This window comes from Piliocolobus tephrosceles, chromosome 13 (assembly GCF_002776525.5).
Source record: "Piliocolobus tephrosceles isolate RC106 chromosome 13, ASM277652v3, whole genome shotgun sequence".
In the NCBI taxonomy this organism is placed as follows: domain Eukaryota; kingdom Metazoa; phylum Chordata; class Mammalia; order Primates; family Cercopithecidae; genus Piliocolobus; species Piliocolobus tephrosceles.
In genome coordinates, this window is record NC_045446.1 from 46,971,914 (window position 1) to 46,994,274 (window position 22,361).

General features: G+C 38.2%; 1 protein-coding gene across 17 annotated transcripts in view; it reads right to left on the reverse strand.

The window, feature by feature from the left end:
• Nucleotides 1-22,361, reverse strand: part of NUCB2 (nucleobindin 2) — a 65,204-nt gene that overhangs the window by 949 nt on the left and 41,894 nt on the right. For 10 of the 17 annotated variants that reach the window (XM_023230801.3, XM_023230795.3, XM_023230793.2 and 7 more), the window contains 7 exons: nt 21,952-22,055; nt 19,952-20,137; nt 19,678-19,768; nt 19,042-19,100; nt 18,851-18,943; nt 15,205-15,294; nt 301-471 (listed from right to left, as the gene is read on the reverse strand). In XM_023230801.3, the coding sequence (XP_023086569.1) occupies nt 301-471; nt 15,205-15,294; nt 18,851-18,943; nt 19,042-19,100; nt 19,678-19,768; nt 19,952-20,137; nt 21,952-22,055 (794 nt within the window). The remainder of the gene's footprint in view (nt 1-300; nt 472-15,204; nt 15,295-18,850; nt 18,944-19,041; nt 19,101-19,677; nt 19,769-19,951; nt 20,138-21,951; nt 22,056-22,361) is intronic. The other 7 variants (XM_023230806.2, XM_023230805.2, XM_023230803.2 and 4 more) reach the window with 1 other exon arrangement.

Below are 22,361 nucleotides of genomic sequence, written 5' to 3' on the forward strand. Positions count from 1 at the left end.
CCAGCTAGTGGGGAGGCTGACGTGGGAGGATCACTTAAGCCCAGGAGTTTGAGGCTGCAGTGAGCTATGATCACAGCGCTGTACTCCAGCCTGGGAGACAGGCTGTCTCAAAATAAAATAAAGTAATATAAAATAAAATTTAGATTAATATTCCACAAAACAGTTTTAAAGTATTAAAATTTAAAATACTATAGCAATAGCAATGTACTAGAGTACAATGAAATATGTTACAAAAACACAGGCTTTTAACAAAGAACCTAAAATCTTTTTTAATGCCATAATCTTTTGACAAAATGCCACCTGATGATATTCCAGCTTCTGGGCCTCCAGTTGATCATGCTGACGTTGTAGCTCTTCTTTTTGTTTCTGAAGCTCATCTGCCTTCTTCTTAAGTTCATTTTCTTGTAAAGCAATAATATTTTCATATTCTTTTAGTTCTTCCTCTGTGAAGAACTGTTGCTGATCTAATGTCTAAAAGAAAAAAAATGAGGAAAGAATAATCTCAAAACTACAACAATAAAGTCGGATTTAGCTTTAAAATTCTATGGTTAGCAAAGTATAAAAGAGTATCTATAGGATTATGCCTTTGGGGTAAGAAGGAAGGGGAAATAAGTAATATATATTTATGTACTCATTTGAACAAAAGGAAAAACAGGAAGAGAAACTCAGAGATTCTCTTCTGGGATTGACGACTAAAGGCAAAGAGTGAGAACTGGGTAAAAGAGACAAAGAGAACATGGGAAGAGAAATAAAATTTATCATTCCCCCCCAATCCTCACTGAAACACCAAATTTTAACAGCTGTCTGCACAAAGAAAAGCACAAGAAACAAACATCAGGGGAGCACTCACAGTACCTAGTTTCAACTTCATATCACCTACAAAGACATTGAGAAGGGCCAAAGAGACAGTCTTGAATCACCTATGCCACCTCTCCCCCACCCCCTCGCAGCAGACCTGCAGCACAGAGAGTCTGTGCCCTCTGGGGAGGGAGCATAGCAACTGGGGGACTTCACATTGAACTTTGTGCTACCCTGTCACAGCAGAGAATAAAGGTGTGCTGGGCTCCACCAGTGTCCATGCATAGGAGCATTTGAACCAGCCCTAGCCAGAGGAGAATCGCCCATGCCAGCAATGGGTACTGAATTTCCTGGCAAGCCTCACCATGCGGGCTGAAGTGCTCTGGGGCCCTAGGTAAACTTGAAAGGCAGTCTAGGAAAGAAGGACTATAATTCCTAGGCAACTCCTAGTGCTAGGCTGGGCTGAGAGACAGTGAACTAGGGTAGCAGGTGACCAGGGGAGATACCAGCTGGTGAGGCTAAGGGGATGCTTGTGCTACCCCTCCCCCAACCTCAGGCAGTACAGCTTGTGGCTATGAAAGTGATTCCTTTCTTGAGGAAAGGAGAGGAAAAAGTAAAGAGGGCTTTGTTTTACATCTTGGATACCAGCTAAGCCATGGTAGGATAAGGCACCAGGCAGAACTGTGAGGTCCTGATTCCAGGCCCTAACTCCCAGGTGACATTTCTAGACATACCCTGGCCCAAAAGGAAAACTGCTGCCTTAAGGGAGCAGTCCTGGCAGGCTTCATCACTTGCTGAGTAAAGAGCCCTTGGGCCCTGAATAACCAGCGGCAAGACCCAGGGAGTATGCTCTGTGTCTTGGACTCTGAGACGTGCTGGCTTTGGGGTGACCCAGCACATTCCCAGCTGTAGTGGCTATGGTGAGAGACCCCTGCTTGAGGAAAGCAGAGGGAAAGTAAAGGCGATTTTTGTCTTGCACCCTAGGTACCAGCTTGGCCACAATGGGGTACAGCAACAAGCAGGCTTTTGGGGTCCCCAAGTCCAGGCCTTGGCTCTTGGACAGCATTTCTGGACTCGCCTTGGGCCAGAGGGAAGCCCACTTCCCTGAAGGGTAAAGACCTGGCAGCATTTACTGCAAGGTGACAGAAAAGCCTTCGGGCTTTCAGTAAATATCAGCAGTGGCTGGCAGAACCCCGTGTGGACCAGAGGTGGTGGTGGTAATGGTCACAGGGAGAGCGTCCTCTGCCTGTAGAAAGAGGAGTGAAGAGCAGGAAGGCTTTTGTACTGTGGTTTGAGTGCCAGCTTAGCCACAGTAAAATAGAACATCAGGTAAATTGCCAGGGTTTTTTACTCCATTTCCTGGCTTCCAGACAGCATCTCTGGACACACTCAGGATCTGGGGGAACTTGCCACCATGAAGGAAAGGGCCAAGGCCCAGTGCTATGTTGGCTTCAGGCCTGACCCAGCACAGTTCCATGGTGATGCCCATAAGGGTACTTGCATCACCACACCTCCAGTTCCAGGTGGCTCAGCACACAGAGAGAGACCATTTGTTTGGAAGACAGTAAGGGAAAAGAACAAGAGTCTCTGCCTGGTAATCTAGAGAATTCTTCCGGATCTTATTCAAGACCACCAAGGTGGTACTTTTAAGAGTCTGCAAAAATCACAGAATTACTGGACTTTGGGCCCAAGTCCCGTGGAATACCTGGAAAGCTTTCCGAAGAAGGATATGCACAAACAAGCCCAGAATATGAATATTACAATAACTATCTAACTCTTCAATGCTCCGACACCAACAAACATCTACACATATCACCACCACCCAGGAAAACATGACCTAACCAAATGAATTAAATGAGGTACCAGGTTCCAATCCTGGAGAACCAGAGATATATGACCTTTCAGATACAGAATTCAAAATAGCTGTATTGAGGAAAGTCAAAGAAATTCAAGATAACACAGAGAAGGAATTCAGAATTCTATCAGATAAATTCAACAAAGAGATCAAAATAATTAGAAAGAATCAAGCAGAAATTCTAGAGCTAAAAAATGGAATGGACATGCTGATGAATGCATCAGAGTCTCTTAATAGCAGAACTGATCAAGCAGAAGAAAGAATTACTGAGCTTGAAGACAGGCTATTTGAAAATACAGAGGACGCAAAGGAAAGAGAATGAAAAACAATGAAAGCATGCTTACAAGATCTAGAAAATAGCCTCAAAAGGGCAAATATAGGAGTTTTATTGGCCTTAAAGAGGAGGCAGAGGAAGAGATAAGGGTAGACAGTTTACTCAAAGGAATACTATCAGAAATATTTCAACATTCAAGTGCAAAAAGGTTATAGAACACCAAGCAGATTTAACTCACGTCAGACTACCTCAAGGCATTTAATAATCAAACTACCAAAGGTCAAGTACAAAGAAAGGATCCTGGCCAGGCATAGTGGCTCGCACCTGTAATCTTAGCACTTTGGGAGGCAGAGGTGGGCAGATCACTTGAGACCAGGATTTCAAGACCAGTCTGGCCAACATGGAAAAACCTCATCTCACCTAAAAATATAAAAATTAGCCAGATGTGGCACACAGCTGTAATTCCAGCTGCTCGGGAGCCTAAACCACAAGAATCACTTGAACCTGAGAGGCAGAAGTTGCAGTGAGCCAAGATCACACCACTGCATTCCAGCCAGGGTAAGAGAACAAGACTCTGTCTCAGGTGGCAGATTTTTCAGTGGAAACCTTACAGGCCAAGAGAGACTGGTATGAAATATTTGCAGCACTGACAGGAAAAAAAATTTTTTTACCCTAGAATAGTATATTCACTGAAAATATCCTTTAAGCATGAAGGAGAAATAAAGACCTTCTCAGATAAACAAAAACTGAGGGACTGCATCAACACCAGACCTGTCCTATAAGAAATGTGAAAGGTAGTTCTTCAGTCTGAAAGAAAAGGATGTTAATGAGAACAAAAAAATCATCTGAAGGTACAAAACTCACTGGTAACAGTAAGCACACAGAAAAACAGAATAATATCACACTGTAATTGCTGTATATAAACGTCTCTTGACTTAAGTAGAAAGGCCAAACAAGGAACCAATCAAAAATAACTAAAAATAAATAAAATAATAACTATAACTTTTCAAGACAGGCAATAAAATAAGATATAAAAAGTACGGTCAGGAGCAGTGGCTCAGGCCTGTAATCCCAGCACTTTGGGAGGCCGAGGCAGGCAGATCACTTGAGGTTGGGAGTTCGAGACCAGCCTGACCAACATGGAGAAACCCCATCTCTATTAAAAATACAAAAAATTAGCCGGGCATGGTGGCACATGCCTGTAATCCCAGCTACTCGGGAGGCTGAGGCAGGAGAATCACTTGAACCCAGGAGGCAGAGGTTGTGGTGGGCTGAGATTGCGCCATTACACTCCAGTCTGGGTAACTAGAGCAAAACTCTGTCTCAACAACAACAACAAAAAAACAAAGTAACAATGAGGCCAGGCGCAGTGGCTCATGCCTGTAATCCCAGCACTTTGGGAGGCTGAGGTGGGCAGATCACCTGAGGTTGGGAGTTTGAGACCAGCCTGACCAACATGGAGAAATCCTGTCTCTACTATAAATACAAAATTAGCTGGGCATGGTGGTGCATGCCTGTAATCTCAGCTACTTGGGAGGCTGAGGCATGAGAATCGCTTGAACCCAGGGGGTGGAGGTTGTGATGAGCTGAGGTCTCGCCATTGCACTCCAGCCTGGGCAACAAGAGCGAAACTCTGTCTCAAAAAAAAAAAAAAAAAAAAAGTAACAACGAAAAGTTAAAAAGCAGGGGGATGAAGTGAAAGTGTAAAGTATTTATTTTCTTTTTGTATGGTTGTTTATGCAATCAGTGTTGTCATCAATTTAAAATAATGGGTTATAAAATATTATTTGCAGGCCTCATGGTAATCTCAAATCTAAAAACATACAATTGATACACATACAAAAAAAGCAAGAAATTAGAGCATGCCACCAGAGAAAATCAGCTTCACGGAAAGGAAGACAGGAAGGAAGAAAAAGAAGACAGCAAAACAACCAGAAAAATAACGAAATGGCAGGAGTAAGTCCCTACTTACCAGTAATAACAACTTCGAAAGTAAATCAACTAAACTTTTCAATCAAGACATAGAGTGTCTGAATAGATGAAAAAACAAGACCCAATGATCTGTTGCCGAAAAGAAACACACTTCATCTATAAAGACATACAGACTGAAAATAAAGAGATGGAAACAGATATTCCCTGCCAATGGAAACCAAAAAACAGCAGGAGTAGCAGGAGCAGCACTTACATCAGACTAAACAGAGGTCAAGACAAAAACTAAGAAGAGACAAAGAAAATGATAAATGGGTCCATTGAGCAAGAAGATATAATGATTATAAACAGATATGCACCCAACACTAGAACATCCAGATATATTAAGCAAATATTATTAGACCTAAAGACAAAGACAGGCCTCAATGCAATAACAGCTGAAGATTTCAACACCCCACTTTCAGCATCAGACAGAACTCCCAGACAGAAAATCAACAAAGTGACATTGGACATAATCTACACTATAGATCAAATGGATCTAATAGATATTTAACAAACATTTCATCCAACAGCTATAGCATACACATTTTTCTCCTTAGCACATGGATCATTCTCAAAGATAGACAATATGGGACAGGCACGGTCACTCACACCTGTAATCCTAGCAGTTTGGAAGGCCGAAGTGGGTGGATCACTTGAAGTCAGGAGTTCAAGACCAGCCTGACCAATATGGTAAACTCCATCTCTACTAAAAAGATACAAAAATTAGCCGAGTGTTGTGACACACATCTTTAATCCCAGCTACTCAGGCGGCTGAGACAAGAGACTCGCTTGAACCCAGGAGGTGGAGGTTGCAGTGAGCCAAGATCGCCCCACTGCACTCTGGCCTGGGCAACAGACTGAGGCTCTGTCTCAAAAATAAATAAATAAATAGACAAATAGACAATATGCTAGGTCACAAAACAAGTCTTAAAACATTCTGCTGAGCATGGTGGCTCATGCCAGTAATCCCAGCACTTTGGGAAGCCAAGGTGGGCGGATCACTTGAGGTTGGGAGTTCACGACCAGCCTGGCCAACATGGTGAAACCCCATTCCTACTAAAAATACAAAAATTAGCTGGGTGTGGTGGCATGTGCCTGTAATCCCAGCTACTTGGGAGGCTGACGCACAAGAATTGCTTGAACCTGGAAGGTGAAGGTTGCAGTGAGCTGACATAGTGCTACTGCACTCCAGCCTGGGCAACAGAACAAGACTTTGTCTCAAAAAAGAAAAAAAAATTCATAAAATAGAAATAATATTAAGCATCTTCTCTGACCACAATGGAATAAAACTACAAATCGATAATAAGAGGAATTTTGGAAACTATACAAACACATGGAAATGAAACAGTATGCTCCCGAATAACCAGTAGGTCAATGAAAAAATTAAGAAGGAAATTGAAACATTTCTTGAAACAAATGATAATGGAAACAACATACCAAATGCAGTACTAAGAGGGAAATTTATAGTTATAACTGTCTGTATCAAAAAAAGAAGAAAAATCTCAAATAAATAACCTAATAGTGCATCTTAACTAGAAAAGCAAGAGCAAACTAAATACAAAATTAGGAGAAGAAACAAAAAAATAAAGATCAGAGCAGAAATAAATGAATATGAAATGAAGAAAACAATATAAAAGATCAATGAAACAAAAAGTTGGTTTTCTGAAGTTAAACAAAATTGACAAACCTTTAGCCATACTAAGAGAGAAAACCCAAATAAATGAAATCAGAGATGAAAAAGGAGACATTACAACTGGTACTGCAGAAATTCAATGGATCATTAATGGCTACTATGAGCAACTATATGCCAATAAATTGGAAAATCTACAAGAAATGGACAAATTCCTAGACACATACAAACTACCAAGATTGAACTCGGAAGAAATCCAAAACTTGAACAGACCAATAACAAGTAATGAGATCAAGGCCATAATAAAAAGTCTCCCAGCAAAAAAATGCCCAAGACCCAATGGCTTCACTACTGAATTCTACCAAACCTTTAAAGAAAAACTAATGCAAACCCTACTCAAACTATTCCAAAAACTAAAGGAGGAAGGAATACTTCCAAACTCATTTGACAAGGCTCGTACTACCCTGATACCAAAACCAGACAAAGTCACATCAAAAAAAGAAAAGTACAAGCCAATAGCTCTGCTGGATATTAATGCAAAAATACTCAACAAAATAATAGCAAACTGAGTTCAACAATACATTAAAAAGATCACACATCATGGCCAACTGGGATTTATTCCTGTGATGCAAGGATGGGTCAACATACACAAATCAATATTATATATCATATCAACAGAATGAAGAACAAAAATCATATGATCATTTCAATTGATGCTGAAAAAGCATTTGAAAAAATTCAACATCCCTTCATGATAAAAACCCTCAAAAAATGGGTATAGAATGAACATACCTTGATATAATAAAAGGCATTTACGACAGACCCACAGCTAATATCATACTGAATGGGAAAAACTGAAAGTCTTTCCTTTTAGATTGGGAACACAACAAGGATGTCCACCATCACCACTGTTATTCAATGTAGTACTGGAAGTCCTAGCTAGATCAATCAGACAAGAAAAAGATATAAAGGGCATCCAAACTGGAATGGAAGAAGTCAAACTATCCTTGTTTGCAGATGATATGATCTTGTATTTGGGAAAAACCTAAAGACTCCACATACAAAAAAACTATTAGAACTGATAAATTTAGTAAATTTGCAGATACAAAATCAACATACAAAAATCAGCAGCATTTCTATATGCTAACAATAAAGCAATCTGAAAAAAGAAATTTAAAAATTAATCCCATTTACAATAGCCACAAATAAAATTAAATACATAGGAATTAACCAAAGAAGTTAAAATCTCTATAATGAAAACTATAAAACACAGATGAAAGAAACTGAAGAGGATATCAAAAAATGGAAAGATATTCCATGTTCAAAGATTGAAATAAACTATGTTGTGAAAATCTCCATACTACCCAAAGCAATCTACAAATTCAATGCAGTTCATATCAAAATATCCAATGACATTTTTCACAGAAATAGATAAAACAATCCTAAAATTTATGTGAAACTACAAAAGACCTAGACTAACCAAAGCAAAAAGAACAAAACTGAAGGAATCACATCATCTGACTTCAAATTATCCTACAGAACTATAGTCACCAAAACACAATCGTACTGGCATAAAAACAGACATACAGGCCCAATGGAACAGAATAGAGAACCCAGAAACAAACCCACACACCTACTGTAAACTCGTTTTTGAAAAGGGTGCCAAGAACATACATTGGAGAAAATACAATCTCTTCAATAAATGGTGCTGGAAAACTGAACATCCATACGCAGAAGAATGAAATTTGATACCTATATCTTGCCTTATACAAAAATCAAATCCAAATGGATTAAAGACTTAACTCTAAGACCTCAAACTATCAAACTACTACAAGAAAACATTGAGGAAACTCTCCAGAACATTGACCTGGACAAAACATTCTTGAGTAATACCCATAAGCACAGACAACCAAAGCAAAAATAGACAAATTAGATCACATCAAGTGAAAAAGCTTCTGCAGAGCAAAGCAAAAAACCAACAAACTGAAGGGATAACCCACAGAATGAGGGATTGCAAACTATGCATCTGATAAGGGATTAATAACTAGAATATATAAGGAGTTCAAACAACTCTATAGGAAATTACCTAATAATCTGACAAAAATGGGCAAAAGATTTGAGTAGACATATCTCAAAAGAAGACATTAAATGGCAAACAGGCATATGAAAAAGTGCTCAACATCACTGACCATCAGAGAAACACAAATCAAAACTACAATGAGATACCATCTCACCCCAGTTAAAATGGCTTTTATCCAAAAGACAGGCAATAACAAATGTTGGCAAGGATGTGGAAAAAAGGGAACCCTCGTACACTGTTGGTAGGAATGTAAATTAATACAACCACTATGGAGAACAGTGTGGAAGTTCTTCAAAAAATTAAAAATAAAGTTAACATATGACCCAGCAATCTTAATGCAATCTTAACCCAAAAGAAAGAAAATTGGCATATCAAAGAGATATCTGTGTTTCCATGTTTGTTGCAGTACTGTTCACAATGGCTTAGATTTGGAAGCAAGCTAAGCATCCATCAACAGATAAATGGATGAAGAAAACATGGTACTTATATACAATGGAGTATTATTTCAGCCATAAAAAAAGAATGAGATTGTCATTTGCAACATCATGGATGGAACTGGAGGTCATTACATTAAGTGAAATAAGCCAGGCACAGAAAGACAAAGATCACATGTTCCTACTTATCTGTGGGATCTAAAAATCAAAATAATTGAACTCATGGAGATAGAGAATAGAAGAATGGTTACCAGAGGCTGGGAAAGGTGTGGAGTTGGGGAGTGGTGGGGACAGTTAATGGGTACCAAAAACAAATAGAATGAATAAAACCAAGTGTTTCATAGTACAACAGGGGGACTACAGTCAATAATAATTTATTGGACATTTGAAAATAACTAAAAGAGTATAATTGGATTGCTTGTAACACAAAGGATAAATGCTTGAGGGGATGGATACCCAATTTTCTATTATGTAATTATTACATATCGCATGCCTCTACCAAAATATGTAAGTAACCCGTAAATATATACACATACTATGTATGCACACACAATAAATTTTAATTATTAAAAAAAAAAGAAAAAACTTGTCTGAATACACCTTTTCTGTATAGATTCAATTTTTGGAAACGTTTTAATGTTTCACATACTCAAGATAAGAAAATTAAAATCAACAAGACAGGAAAATCCTAAAACTTGAATAGAAAAACAGAAGTAAATAAATAGTACTTTATTTTAAATGAATAAAATAACCCACGGAACAGAGAGAAAAAAATGAACTAACCCAAGTAATTTTTGATCATAGTATTTGTACAATATGCCTTCAAGTTAAAAATAACAACGACAAAATCTTTTTTTTTTTTTTTTTTTTTTTGAGACAGTCTTGCTCTGTCATCCAGGCTGGAGTGCTGGGGTGCAATCTCGGCTCACTGCAACCTCCGTCTCCCAGGTTCAAGTGATTCTCCTGCCTCAGCCTTCTGAGCAGCTGGGATTACAGGAATGCGCCACCACTCCCCCTGCTAATTTTTGTACTTTTAATAGAGACAGGGTTTCATCATGTTGGCCAGGTGTCAAACTCCTTATATCAGGTTATCCGCCCACCTTGGCCTCGCAAAGTGCTGAGATGTTACAGACATGAGCTACTGCACTGGCCCCAACAACAACAAAATCTAAACAAAATTTAAAGTCTTATTTAACAGAGGCATGGATTAGTATTTTGAAACTTCTTGTACATTCTAGGATTGAGTGAATAAATGAAATATTTTTAAGGAAAAGGGAGTTAGGTTTTGCATGAAATATGGCAAAAGATAGAATGCTAAGTTGAAATCAAAGTTGTTGCACGTATGTTCATTGCAGCACTCTTTACAACAGCAAAGACATAGAATCAACCTAAATGCCCAACCTAAATGAGTAGATAAAGAAATGTGGTACATATACACCATGGAATACTATGCAGCCATAAAAAAGAACGAGATCACATCCCCTGTAGGAACATGGATGAACCTGGAGGCCAGTATCTTTAGCAAACTAATGCAGAAACAGAAAACCAAATACTGCATGTTCTCACTTATAAGTGGGAGCTAAATGACGATAAACACATGGACACATAGAGAGGAACAACACACACTGGGGCCTATGGGAAGATGGAGGGCAGGAGGAGGAGGAGGATCAGGAAAAATAACTAATGGGTATGAGGGCTTAATACCTGGGTAATAAAATAATCTGTAAAACAAAACCCCATGACACGAGTTTATATATATAAACTATATAATAAACCTGCACACGTACTCCTGAACTTTAAAAAATTAAAATGAGAAAAAAAGAAGTCAGAGGTGTTGGATTGCAATTGGAGATATCAGTGTAAATTCATGAGTTTTAATATATATTGATAGATATGTAGAAATGAATATTATATAGGTGTGTATATGTGTGTATGTGTGCATGTATGTGTGTACATATACACATCTGTATTATATACATACTCTTTTAATTCCCCAGCTCTGTCATCTGACAAGACCTTGTAAGCAATGACACTGCAGTAGCAAGGAGCACATCCAGGGCCGACATCTTGGTCTGCAGTATCGATCTCCACTAAAAGGAACCAGGGCTCCTCAGAAAAATGGGTCATTCTGGGTTGGGTTAGGGAAAGGATAAGGTAAGTCTTGAACATCCTGATATACTACAAGTAAGAAAGTCCCCAAAGAATGATTTGGACATGTCAGAAGGACACAAAAGCCAGTCTGAAGAAACTCTCACTGGCCGAGTCTGGGACAATTTGAGTATGGAAACAATGATGGTAAAGATTAGAGCTTATTGAATAAAAGAAACCGCAAGTCTACACCAATATAAATAGAAGGTCAAGGGGAAGGAATAGCTTTTCATTACAGTAGAAAGCCAACTAACAAATGTAGAAGGGATGATCAGGTTAGAAAATCTCCATTTGTCTACCATCACAGTAATAATTCTAGCTAGAATCATCAATGGACATCATAATACATTCACATATTCTCAAAGTATTTTTTTTAATTTTTTTATTTTTAGAGACTGGGTCTCACTACATTGCCCAGACTGGTCTCAAACTTCTGGGCTCAAGCTGTCCTCCTGCCTCCTAAGTAGCTGGGCCTACAGATGGGCACCACCATGCTCAGTTCTGATATGTTTAAAGAGTGCACATATTTTTAATGGTGGATTTATAAATTGGTGTAAGTCTTTTGAAAAGCAATTTTGCAGAAGAATTCGCCCTTCTCTATCCCTCTACTTATATCAGTGTAGACTCGTGTCTTCTTGTTTTATTCAATAAGTTCTAATCCTTATCATCATTATTTCCATGTTCAAATTGTCCCAGATTTGGCCATTGGGAGTTTCTTCAAACTGGCTTTTGTATCTTTGTGACATGTCTGTATCATTCTTTAGCAACTTCCTTGCTTTCAGTATATCAGGATGTTCAAGCCTTAAAAACAGCCTTAAAAATATTCCCTGGGTCCTGGTAATGCTACACTGAGAATCTACCCTATAAAACAACACTAATCACATAAAAAGTTTTATACCAAAATGTATTTGTAGCAGCATTTTCTTTTTAAAATAGCATTAAAAAATGAAATAATCTAAATGTCTAACCCTGAAAAAATGTTTATATACCTCCATAGCTTTTAAAACAAGGTTTACAAATATTACGTGCATGCCTGTGGTCTCAGCTACTCAGGAGGCTGAGGTGGGAGGATCACTTGAGCCGGGGTGGGTTGAAGGGGGTGGGGACAGAGGCTGCAGTGAGCTGAGATCACACCACTGTACTCCAGCCTGGGTGACAGAGCGAGACCCTGTCTTTACTTTTCCTAAAATTATTAAAAAATAAAAATAAAAAAAAAAGGCTGACTTCTTTCCAGGCACACTGGTTCACACATTTTGGGGAGGCTGAGGCAGGAGGATTCCTTGAGCTCAGGAGTTCGGGACCAGCCTGTGCAATATAGTGAGACCCAGTCTGTATTTATAAAATAAAAAAACAAAAACTGACTTCTGATTCTCTCACTATGGTGGGCTAGACAAGATACTTTTTAAAATACGAAAGGTAAAATAATAACTTTATGTCAAAAAATCTGGTAGACACCACCTTAACAAAATGATCAAAGCTACCATTACCAGTTATGGGGATCCTCAACATGTGCTTTCTAATAGGATACACTGAACATCTCTTCTGTGGTAATCAAGGGACATTGTACAACATAGTAGTCTGTCCTCTTGAAAAACTGTTTCAGATTGAAGGAGACTAGAAAGACATTACAACTGAATTCAATGTATCATCTTGGATTTTCTTTTGTTATAAAGGATATTGTTGGGAAACTTGACAAAATCTCACTAAGTCTAGAGGTCGGAGAAGAGTACCATGTGTGTAGTATTGATAATTTTATTGTAATTATATAAGGTAAATCCTTGTTTGCAAGAAATAAACACTCAAGTATTTTAGGTTAAAGTGGCATGATGTGTAATTTACTCTCGAGCAATTCAAAACTATGTATGTACATATATACATATGTTTATATATATACATACATATACAAACGTACATACATTACAACATAATTATATGTTATACATACACACACAGAGAGATTAAAAATAGAGAGGAGGGAAAAAGAGAGAAAGATAAAGCAAACATAGTTAAATCTGGTTGAAATGTATTCAGGGATTTCCTGTCTATTCCTGCAACTCTTGTAAATCTGAAATTATGTCAAAATGTTAAGTTAATTATCTATTGATCTTCTAGTCTACACCAGACACACTAAAGGGAATGTATATACAAATAATTTTAGCATTCTTCTTCTTCACGAAAGTCAAGAAACATTTCAAACGTTAGATAAAAAAACAATACAAAAAGAAGCTGATTTTTCTGATGTCAAACTAAAAGGGCCAACTGTCCCAATTTGCCCAAAAATGTCTGGTTTTAGCAATGAAAAGTTCCACATCCTTGGAAATTCCTTAGTCCTGGGTAAACGAGAATAGCTGTTCACCCTTTCTCAAACAATTTTCTGGACAATTAAAATTTTAATTTAAATAGTAATCTTTTCAGTTTTTTTTTGTTGTTGTTGAGACGGAGTCTTGCTCTGTCGCCCAGGCTGGAGCGCAGTGGCCCGATCTCGGCTCACTGCAAGCTCCACCTCCCGGGTTTACGCCATTCTCCTGCCTCAGCCTCCCGAGTAGCTGGGACTACAGGCGCCCACCAACCTCACCCGGCTAGTTTTTTGTACTTTTTTTTTAGTAGAGACGGGGTTTCACCATGTTAGCCAGGATGGTCTCGATCTCCTGACCTCGTGATCCGCCCATCTCAGCCTCCCAAAGTGCTGGGATTACAGGCTTGAGCCACCGCGCCCGGCCCTTTTCAGTTTTTATGTAGAAAAAGACTATATTCTTCCTTCCATCCATTTTGGTTGGTGCCTCTCAACTATTCTTTTCAAGTTGTCTATGCATTCATTTAAACACAGTTGACTGTGTTACAAGTTGATATACTTTTCTGGAGCAATCTGCCAAGATATACTGAGAAATTTAAAAAACTTCATAAATCTTAAGAATAGTTCTATTCCTGGGAGTTAATCCCAGGGAAATCATTATAGATTGCCCAAAAATGTGCGGAGAAATGGATAGTCATCATAGTGTCATTACAGTAAAATACTGGAATTTACCCAAAATGTCTAAATCTGGAAAAATGGATATATAAATTATGCTACAGTGATATAACTGCATGTTAGGTGGCCATTTTAAAAATCATGTTTTTGAAGAATGATATTAAAAAGTTTGCAAAATATTGTTAAATTTTTAAAATGTATTTCATCAACATACAAAGTCATTTATACAGCATGAAGCCATTTTAAAAAATACATAAATATTACCAGCCTGGTGCAGTGACTCAGTGACTCACGCCTGTAATCCCAGCACTTTGGGAGGCCGAGGCAGGTGAATCATGAGGTCAGGAGTTCAAGATCAGCCTGGCCAAGATGGTGAAACCCCGTCTCTACTAAAAATACGAAAATTAGCCAGGCGTGGTGGCAGGCACCTGTAATCCCAGTTACTTGGGAGGCTGAGGCAAAGAACTGCTTGAACCCGGGAGGCGGAGGTTGCAGTGAGCCGAGGTAGTGCCACTGCACTCCAGCCTAGATGACAGAGCAAGACTCTGTCTCAAAAAAATAAATAAATAAATAAATATGAATATATGTATATGTGTGAATTTAAAATGAGACAATACCTTATTTACATACTGTATGCTATATGTGAATATACTATATATACAAACTGCATACTATTCCAAATTAACATAATACAATGCATAACTTGAGAATCTACCTCTGAGCAGTAAAATTATAGGTGAATTCTAATTTATTCTTTCAATGTGTCTATATTTCTAATTTTCAATAACGAATCCTATTTTATACTTTGAAAAAAAGTATAATTTTTAAAAGACTTCTAATTTTATGCAGTGTGATTATAAACAAGAAATAAATTGCTACAAGCTTTCCAAGAAATCAAGTTCATTATTTTATAGTGACATTTATACAAAAAACCCAAGATAGTAAGACTATACATGCAAACATAATGGGGAATAAAAGTTAAAAGTACAATAGACTGACGTAGAAGTTGTTGAACCATACATCTCATATAGAGTAGGTTCTATTACCTCCCAGCTATCTGGCTCCAAGAATTCTTTTTTTTCTGTGGCTTTCAAAAACTCCTCCAGAGTCACCAATCTGTCTTTGTTAGTATCAACCTGATTAAAAGAAAATGTATACATAATACAAAGTAAATCTTTCTCATATTATTTAGACACTATCAACTGTCTTGTAATAGATGCCACTACACAAACATACAGAAATTAGGACTCACCTAACATCCACAGAAACTGGAGGAAAAAAAATAACAGAGCACTCAACATTATACTAGAATTACAAAATAAATATCTTTCTCTTCTATATAATTCAAATTGGAAAATATGAGATATCTATATACCTAATGCCCCCAAAACCACTAAGTTTCAGTCAGCTGATCTGAGTGGTTAAGTGACTGGTATCATCTTCCTACTTTACCATAAGATGTATAATCCCTCTTGAAGCCAAGTTCTTCAGTAAGAAAAAGAACCATTCCAGAAAGAGGATGGTTTTAGCCAAGAGTAAGGGAGGTTAAACTAAAATGTTCCCAACACTTTTTCTTAAAAAAACACAATTACCTAAATCAAAACTAAAGCTGACAACCTCTCCAAATCCTCTTGCATAGCTGTTACAGCCTGTGGCAAATTTCGTTACAAAGGTGTACTGTATAATGGTCAAAGAAATTCACTTGATAGTTGGGATGTCAGCAGTCAACAGACATCCCAATTTAGCATTTACAGCTCAAAAATTCAGAAGAAAGTTACTGAAGCAAAATAGTGGGATTCAGTTACCCTGCATATGATGCCTATATCAGAGTTTTTGGCTTAGAGGGAGGAGAGGCAGAGCAAGAACTGCAGAGAAAGGCAAATATTTAAATGAGGGTAGCCATTAGATGGACCATGGACATCTGAGCACAGACTCAGTGGAAGTAAGACCTTGTGATGATTTAAAAAGGAGTATTCCAGAAAAAAGAAATATTAAGTCCAAATGCTCTAAAATGGGAACAAGCTTGATGAGAGGTAAACATCAGAAGGCCAGTGTGGCCAGAGGAGAGAGAGTCACAGAGAGCAAGGAAAGGATGAAGTCACGAATCTTTGGGAAATAGGAGGGATTTGGGATCGTATTACAAGGGAAATTGCAAGCCATTGAAGTATTTCTGTGCAAGAGAGCACATGACCTGATTTATGCTTTTAAGAGCTTACTCTGCCTACTTATGAAGAAGTGTCTGCAGTCGGGTAAGGAACAGAAGCAGAGATGCCAGTTAGGAGACTTGCTTGGACTTGATTGGTATTAAATAGTAGTGGAAGTGGGGGGAAGTGGTCAAATTCTGGATCTGTTTGAAAGATAGATACATGGCACATGTATACATATGTAACAAACCTGCACGTTATGCACATGTACCCTAGAACTTAAAGTATAATAAAAAAATAAAAATAAAAAAAATAAAATAGAATCTTAAAACTTTAAAAAAAAAAAAAAAAGAAAGATAGATCAAATAGAACTTATAGAGGAAATGCAGGATATGAGCAAAGAAGTTAAGGATGACTTAGCCTGAGCAACTAGATGAATTATGATTAATTTGTTGAAATGAAAAAGGCTGAAGAAGGAACAGATCTGGGTTTGAAGAAGATGTGAGTTAAACACAAGAACTGTCAAGCAGATACAACCCTGGAACTCAGAGAAAGGAGACAGCTGAAGATAAAAATACTGAACTCACCAGCATACATGCAAATATAGAGCATATATAGAGACATGGGACTCCACACTACCACCTAAGGAGAGAATGAAGCTAGAAAGAAGAACACAGCCAAGGGATGGGCCCAGGGCGATGCAACATGCAGAACTTGGAAACATGAAGAAAAGCCAGCAAAGAAGAGAGAGTGGGGTATGAAGAAATTGAGGAGGTGTGGTTTCCCAAAAGTAAGTGAAGAAACCATTTCAAGAAAGAGGGAGGCATCAACTGTATCAAATGTTGCCAAGGGGTCAAGTAAGATGAGGCCACTGGACTTGACAAGATAGAGGTCATCCAATGGGAGGATTTTTAAATGGAATGATTGAGGCTACAGCACAGATTAAGACGAAAAGGAAAGGTGAAGAATTAACAGGAAGAGGAAGAATAGACAACTCTTTGAAGAGAAACAGAGAAATGAGGCAGTAACCAGAGGTTGTTTTTTGTTTTTGTTTTTCAGTACTGAAAAAAGGGTTTGGTTTGGTGTGGTGTGGTTTGGTTTGGTTTTGAGATGAAGTCTTGCTGTGTCACCCAGGCTAGAGTACACTGGTGTAATCTTGGCTCACCACAAACTCTGCCTGCTGGGTCCAAGCAATTCTCATGCTTCAGCCTCCCAAGTAGCTGGGATTATAGGTATACAGCACCACACCCGGCTAATCTTTGTATTTTTAGTAGACACAGGGTTTCACCATGTTTGCCAGGCTGGTCTCGAGCTTCTGACCTCAAGTGATCCACTTGCCATGGCCTCCCAAAGCGTTGGGATTACAGGCGTGAGCTATCATGCCCAGCTCCCAAAAAAAGGTTTTATACCTGATATGCAGTAACATCTTTATCTTTTAGAATATTTTAAAGTAGTTACAAATTATTTTATTCATACTAAAGGCATCTAGTATAATAATCTGGATCAAAAATGCAAACTTCAGCCTGGACAACATAGCAAGACCTTGTGTCTCCAAAAATTAAAAAGTTAGCTGGCAGCCTGGGCAACATGGCAAAAGACATACCGTCTCTTAAAAAAAAAAAAAAAAAAAAAAAAAAATTCGGCCTGGTGTGGGGGCTCATGCCTGTAATCCCAGCCAGCACTTTGGGAGGGCGAGGTAGGTGGATCACTTGAGGTCAGGAGTTCCAGACCAGCCTGGCAAACATGGTGAAACCCCATCTCTACTAAAAATACAAAAATCAGCCAGGTGTGGTAGTGCACGACTGCAATCCCAGCTACTCAGGAGGCTGAGGCAGGAGAATCACTTGAACCCGGGAGGCGGAGGTTGCAGTGAGCCAAGATAGCACCACTGCACTCCAGCCTAGGTGAAAGAGTGAGACTGTGTCTCAAAAACAAACAAAAAAGGTTGGTGGCTCACACCTGTAATCCCATCTATAATCCCAGCATTTTGGGAGGCCAAGGTGGATGGATCACCTGAGGTCAGAAGTTCAAGACCAGCCTGGCCAACATGGGGAAACCCTGTCTCTACTAAAAATAAAAAATAAAAAACAGGTGTGGTGGTGGGTGCCTGTAATCCCTTCTACTCAGGAAGCTGAGGCAGGAGAATCACTTGAATCTGGGAGGTGGAGGTTGCAGTGAGCCGAGATCATGCCACTGCACTCCAATGTGGGTGACAGAGTGAGACTCCATCTCAAAAAAAAAAAATTAGCTAGGCATGGTGGCTCCAGCTGGTGGTCCCTCCTCAGTTTCAGGAGGCTGAGACAGTAGGATTCAGTAGGATTGCTTCAGCCCAGGAGGTTGAGGCTGCAGTGAGCCATGATTTGCACCACTGCACTCCAGCCTGGGCAACAGAGCAAGACTCTGTCAAAAACAAAACAAAACAAAACAAAAAACACGCAAACTCCATTTAAATATAAATTCTGTATATTTTCCATCTTAAAGTAAGATTTATTGCAAGAATTAAATAATATATAGAAATAATATATTATCTTACACTTTTAAAACATACCTCATTCATTACATGTTCCCTCATTCTAAGCCTTTCTTCTTCCATTTCTACCATATCATCCTCTTCATTTTTAGGGTCATATACTTTCTCTAACTAAAAAGAAAAATTTTAAATGAACATGAAAGGAAAGAAAGTAACAAGAAAAAAAAGAAAGAGAACAAGAACATTGAATACTTAATAAACTCATTTACCTCTTTAGTAAATAGGGCTTCTAATTCTTGTTCATCCAGGAATCCATCACTATTAACATCTAAAGTTTAAAAGTTACAAATGCAAAAATAGATGTTAATACCTTAGAAAATAATTAAAATACAATGATTTATAAAAGGTTTATAAAAGTACTGATGTGAAGCATCAATAGAATGCGAAAAGCATTTCTTCTTGTTCATGAAGATTTAGATCAGCTCAACTGATAAATATGCTATATTTGTAACGCATAATCATTTGTGAGGAAAGCATATCTTGACCATTTTTTTCCAAAAATATAAAGTAAAGCAATATTCTGAGAGAAGTAAAATGTAATATTATAGTATAAAGCCTATCAGATATAACCTAGCTAGTCACAGTATACAGTTTTCAGTTTACAGAGAACTTTGCAATAATTCATATGACTCAACAGTAAAAGCCAGTATAAAGACACAGCTACTGATCTAAAATTTTATACTGCAGGTGAGCAATAAAGACTATCATATTACCCTAGAAGAACTCTAACCATTTACTCTCACTAGATAACTCAATAGCACACCTTGGCAGAAATCAATTAAGAGGAAAGCAAATATTTTTTCAAACAGCAGATATAAATATTAATATTTGTATCAAATTGTTACCATGTAATTTGAAAAATGTCTTGGGGTCAAAGTCATTAGGATCCAATCCATCAGTCTCTTCCCATACCTCTTTTAGTTGATCTTTGCTTCCCTGTGAACCAATTAAAAAAAAATTGCTCAAAACAAAATATAATCTATCTGTACAGACTCAAAATATAAATTTGAGGAACTTTGCATAACAATCAAGATTTCAGTACTAATAACACAATAAAATTCCGCTGATACAAAGAAGTATCTTTATCTAAAAATGGTTTCATAAAGTCACAGTCCTTACTGGATGATTAACTTTAGGGTGATTTTCATGCTTTTTCTTCATTTCTTCAAATTTAGACTCTTCTTCTTTTCTCTTTTCTTCATTCAATGTTTTTAAATATTCTCTCCTTTCATGTTCCTTCATCATTTCATATTTTTTAAATTCTTCATGTCGAGTCTTGTCATAGTGTTCCAGATCACTTGTTGCCTGAAATGCAATAAAGCATTTAAGTTAAATAAAAACATGCATTTGAAAAATGTGCCGGGCGCGGTGGCTCAAGCCTGTAATCCCAGCACTTTGGGAGGCCGAGACGGGCGGATCACGAGGTCAGGAGATCCAGACCATCCTGGCTAACACGGTGAAACCCCGTCTCTACTAAAAATACAAAAACTAGCCGGGCGAGGTGGCGGGCGCCTGTAGTCCCAGCTACTCCGGAGGCTGAGGCAGGAGAATGGCGTAAACCCGGGAGGCGGAGCTTGCAGTGAGCTGAGATCTGGTCACTGCACTCCAGTCCGGGCAACAGAGCGAGACTCCGCCTCAAAAAAAAAAAAAAAGAAAAAGAAAAAGAAAAGAAAAATGTAAATAAAGCCATTCTTGAATATAGCATACTGTTGAACAGAAGTGGTACAGGAAAGCAAAAACATACTGGACTCCTCTTTTTTAATTCTACCATTTAATTTTAGTCAAGTTTTTTCTTTTTCTTTTTCTTTTTTTTTTTTTTTTTTTAGACAGAGTTTCACCCGTCACCGAGTCTGAAGTGCAGTGGCATGATTTCAGCTCACTGCCACCTCCGCCTCCTGGTTCAAGTGATTATCCTACCTCAGCCTCCTGAGGCCTCTTGAGTAGCTGGGATTACACGCACTTGCCACCACCCCAGGCTAATTTTTGTATTTTAAGTAGAGACAGGGTTTCACCATGTTGGCCAGGCTGGTCTTGAAATGCTGACCTTGGGTGATCCGCCCCCCTCAGCCTCCCAAAGCGCTGGGATTACAGGCGTGAGCCACCACGCCCGGCAATTTTCGTCATTATTATTACCAGAGATGTAGGTATTCAAATAAACTAAAAGTTCAAAGCTAGCCCCAACTTTAAGAAACTCCTCGGCCGGGCACGGTGGCTCAAGCCTGTAATCCCAGCACTTTGGGAGGCCGAGACGGGTGGATCACGAGGTCAGGAGATCGAGACCATCCTGGCCAACACGGTGAAATCCCGTCTCTACTAAAAAATACAAAAAAAAAACTAGCCGGGCGAGGTGGCGGGCGCCTGTAGTCCCAGCTACTACGGAGGCTGAGGCAGGAGAATGGTGTAAACCCGGGAGGGGGAGCTTGCAGTGAGCTGAGATCCGGCCACTGCACTCCAGCCCGGGCGGCAGAGCGAGATTCCATCTCAAAAAAAAGAAAAAAGAAAAAAGGAAAAAAGAAACTCCTCATAAGCAAGTAGTATATAAGTTGATTTCAAAAAAAAAAGAAGAAAGGAACTATATCAAATCTAGACAGTATAGAAAACTAAAATAGCTTCTAACCATTGAACTAATCTAATACTTGCCAGGTTAGAACTAATTCCATTCACACATAATGTGAGAGGTCCACAAACTCTTATCTAAAATCTCTGAGGCCAGATGTGCTTCAGAATTTTCTACCTTAAAGAAAGGGAATATGGCACATATGCCATATTATGGAATATCCCTGTAGCATCTGTAATCAAACAGACAAGTATGTCTTAAGCAAAATCTATAAATACTCACACTAAGTAGGTTAAATAAAAACTGTAAATAGTATTACTGTAGTTGGTTTATTCAGGTCAGGTTTCAGTTTTTACAGCTTTTGGATTTAGGAATTGTGGATAAGGGATTTTAGACCTGTATGTACATATTAATATCTGTATTAATAAGGGTTAAGCTACCTTCCTTTAAAGATCTTCAACAGAATATATAAAAGTTATATTTCCATTTCATTGGGTTTACTTGTCAAATTACAAAACCTCAAAGGCACAATAAAGACAGAACTTTTTGGAATTATTCTCACCGCTTTGATTAGCATATCTAAATCTGTGGATTCAAACTTGTCAGGATTCAGGTGGTTTAGGTGATCAAATTGTTTTAGAAGAGCTTGGTGGTCCATGCCTATATCTGAAAGAAAATGAGAAAACTGTAAATGATCAATTTCTAGAAGCTAGAAAAATTATAATAATTATACATAAGAAAAAGATTTCATATTTATTCCTATAGGATTTTATAAGGAAATACAAAGTTTTAGAATAAAGGCTTATATTTACTTTATGAATATTGCATATGTTATTCTAGTCAAGGGTAGTGTCCTTGAACCTAGAGTGGAATACAATTTAATATGTGTATTTTTAAAAATTCTCTCTCCTTATTTTTTTTAATTTATTTTTTTTGAGACATGGTCCTGCTCTGTCACCCAAGCTGGAGGGC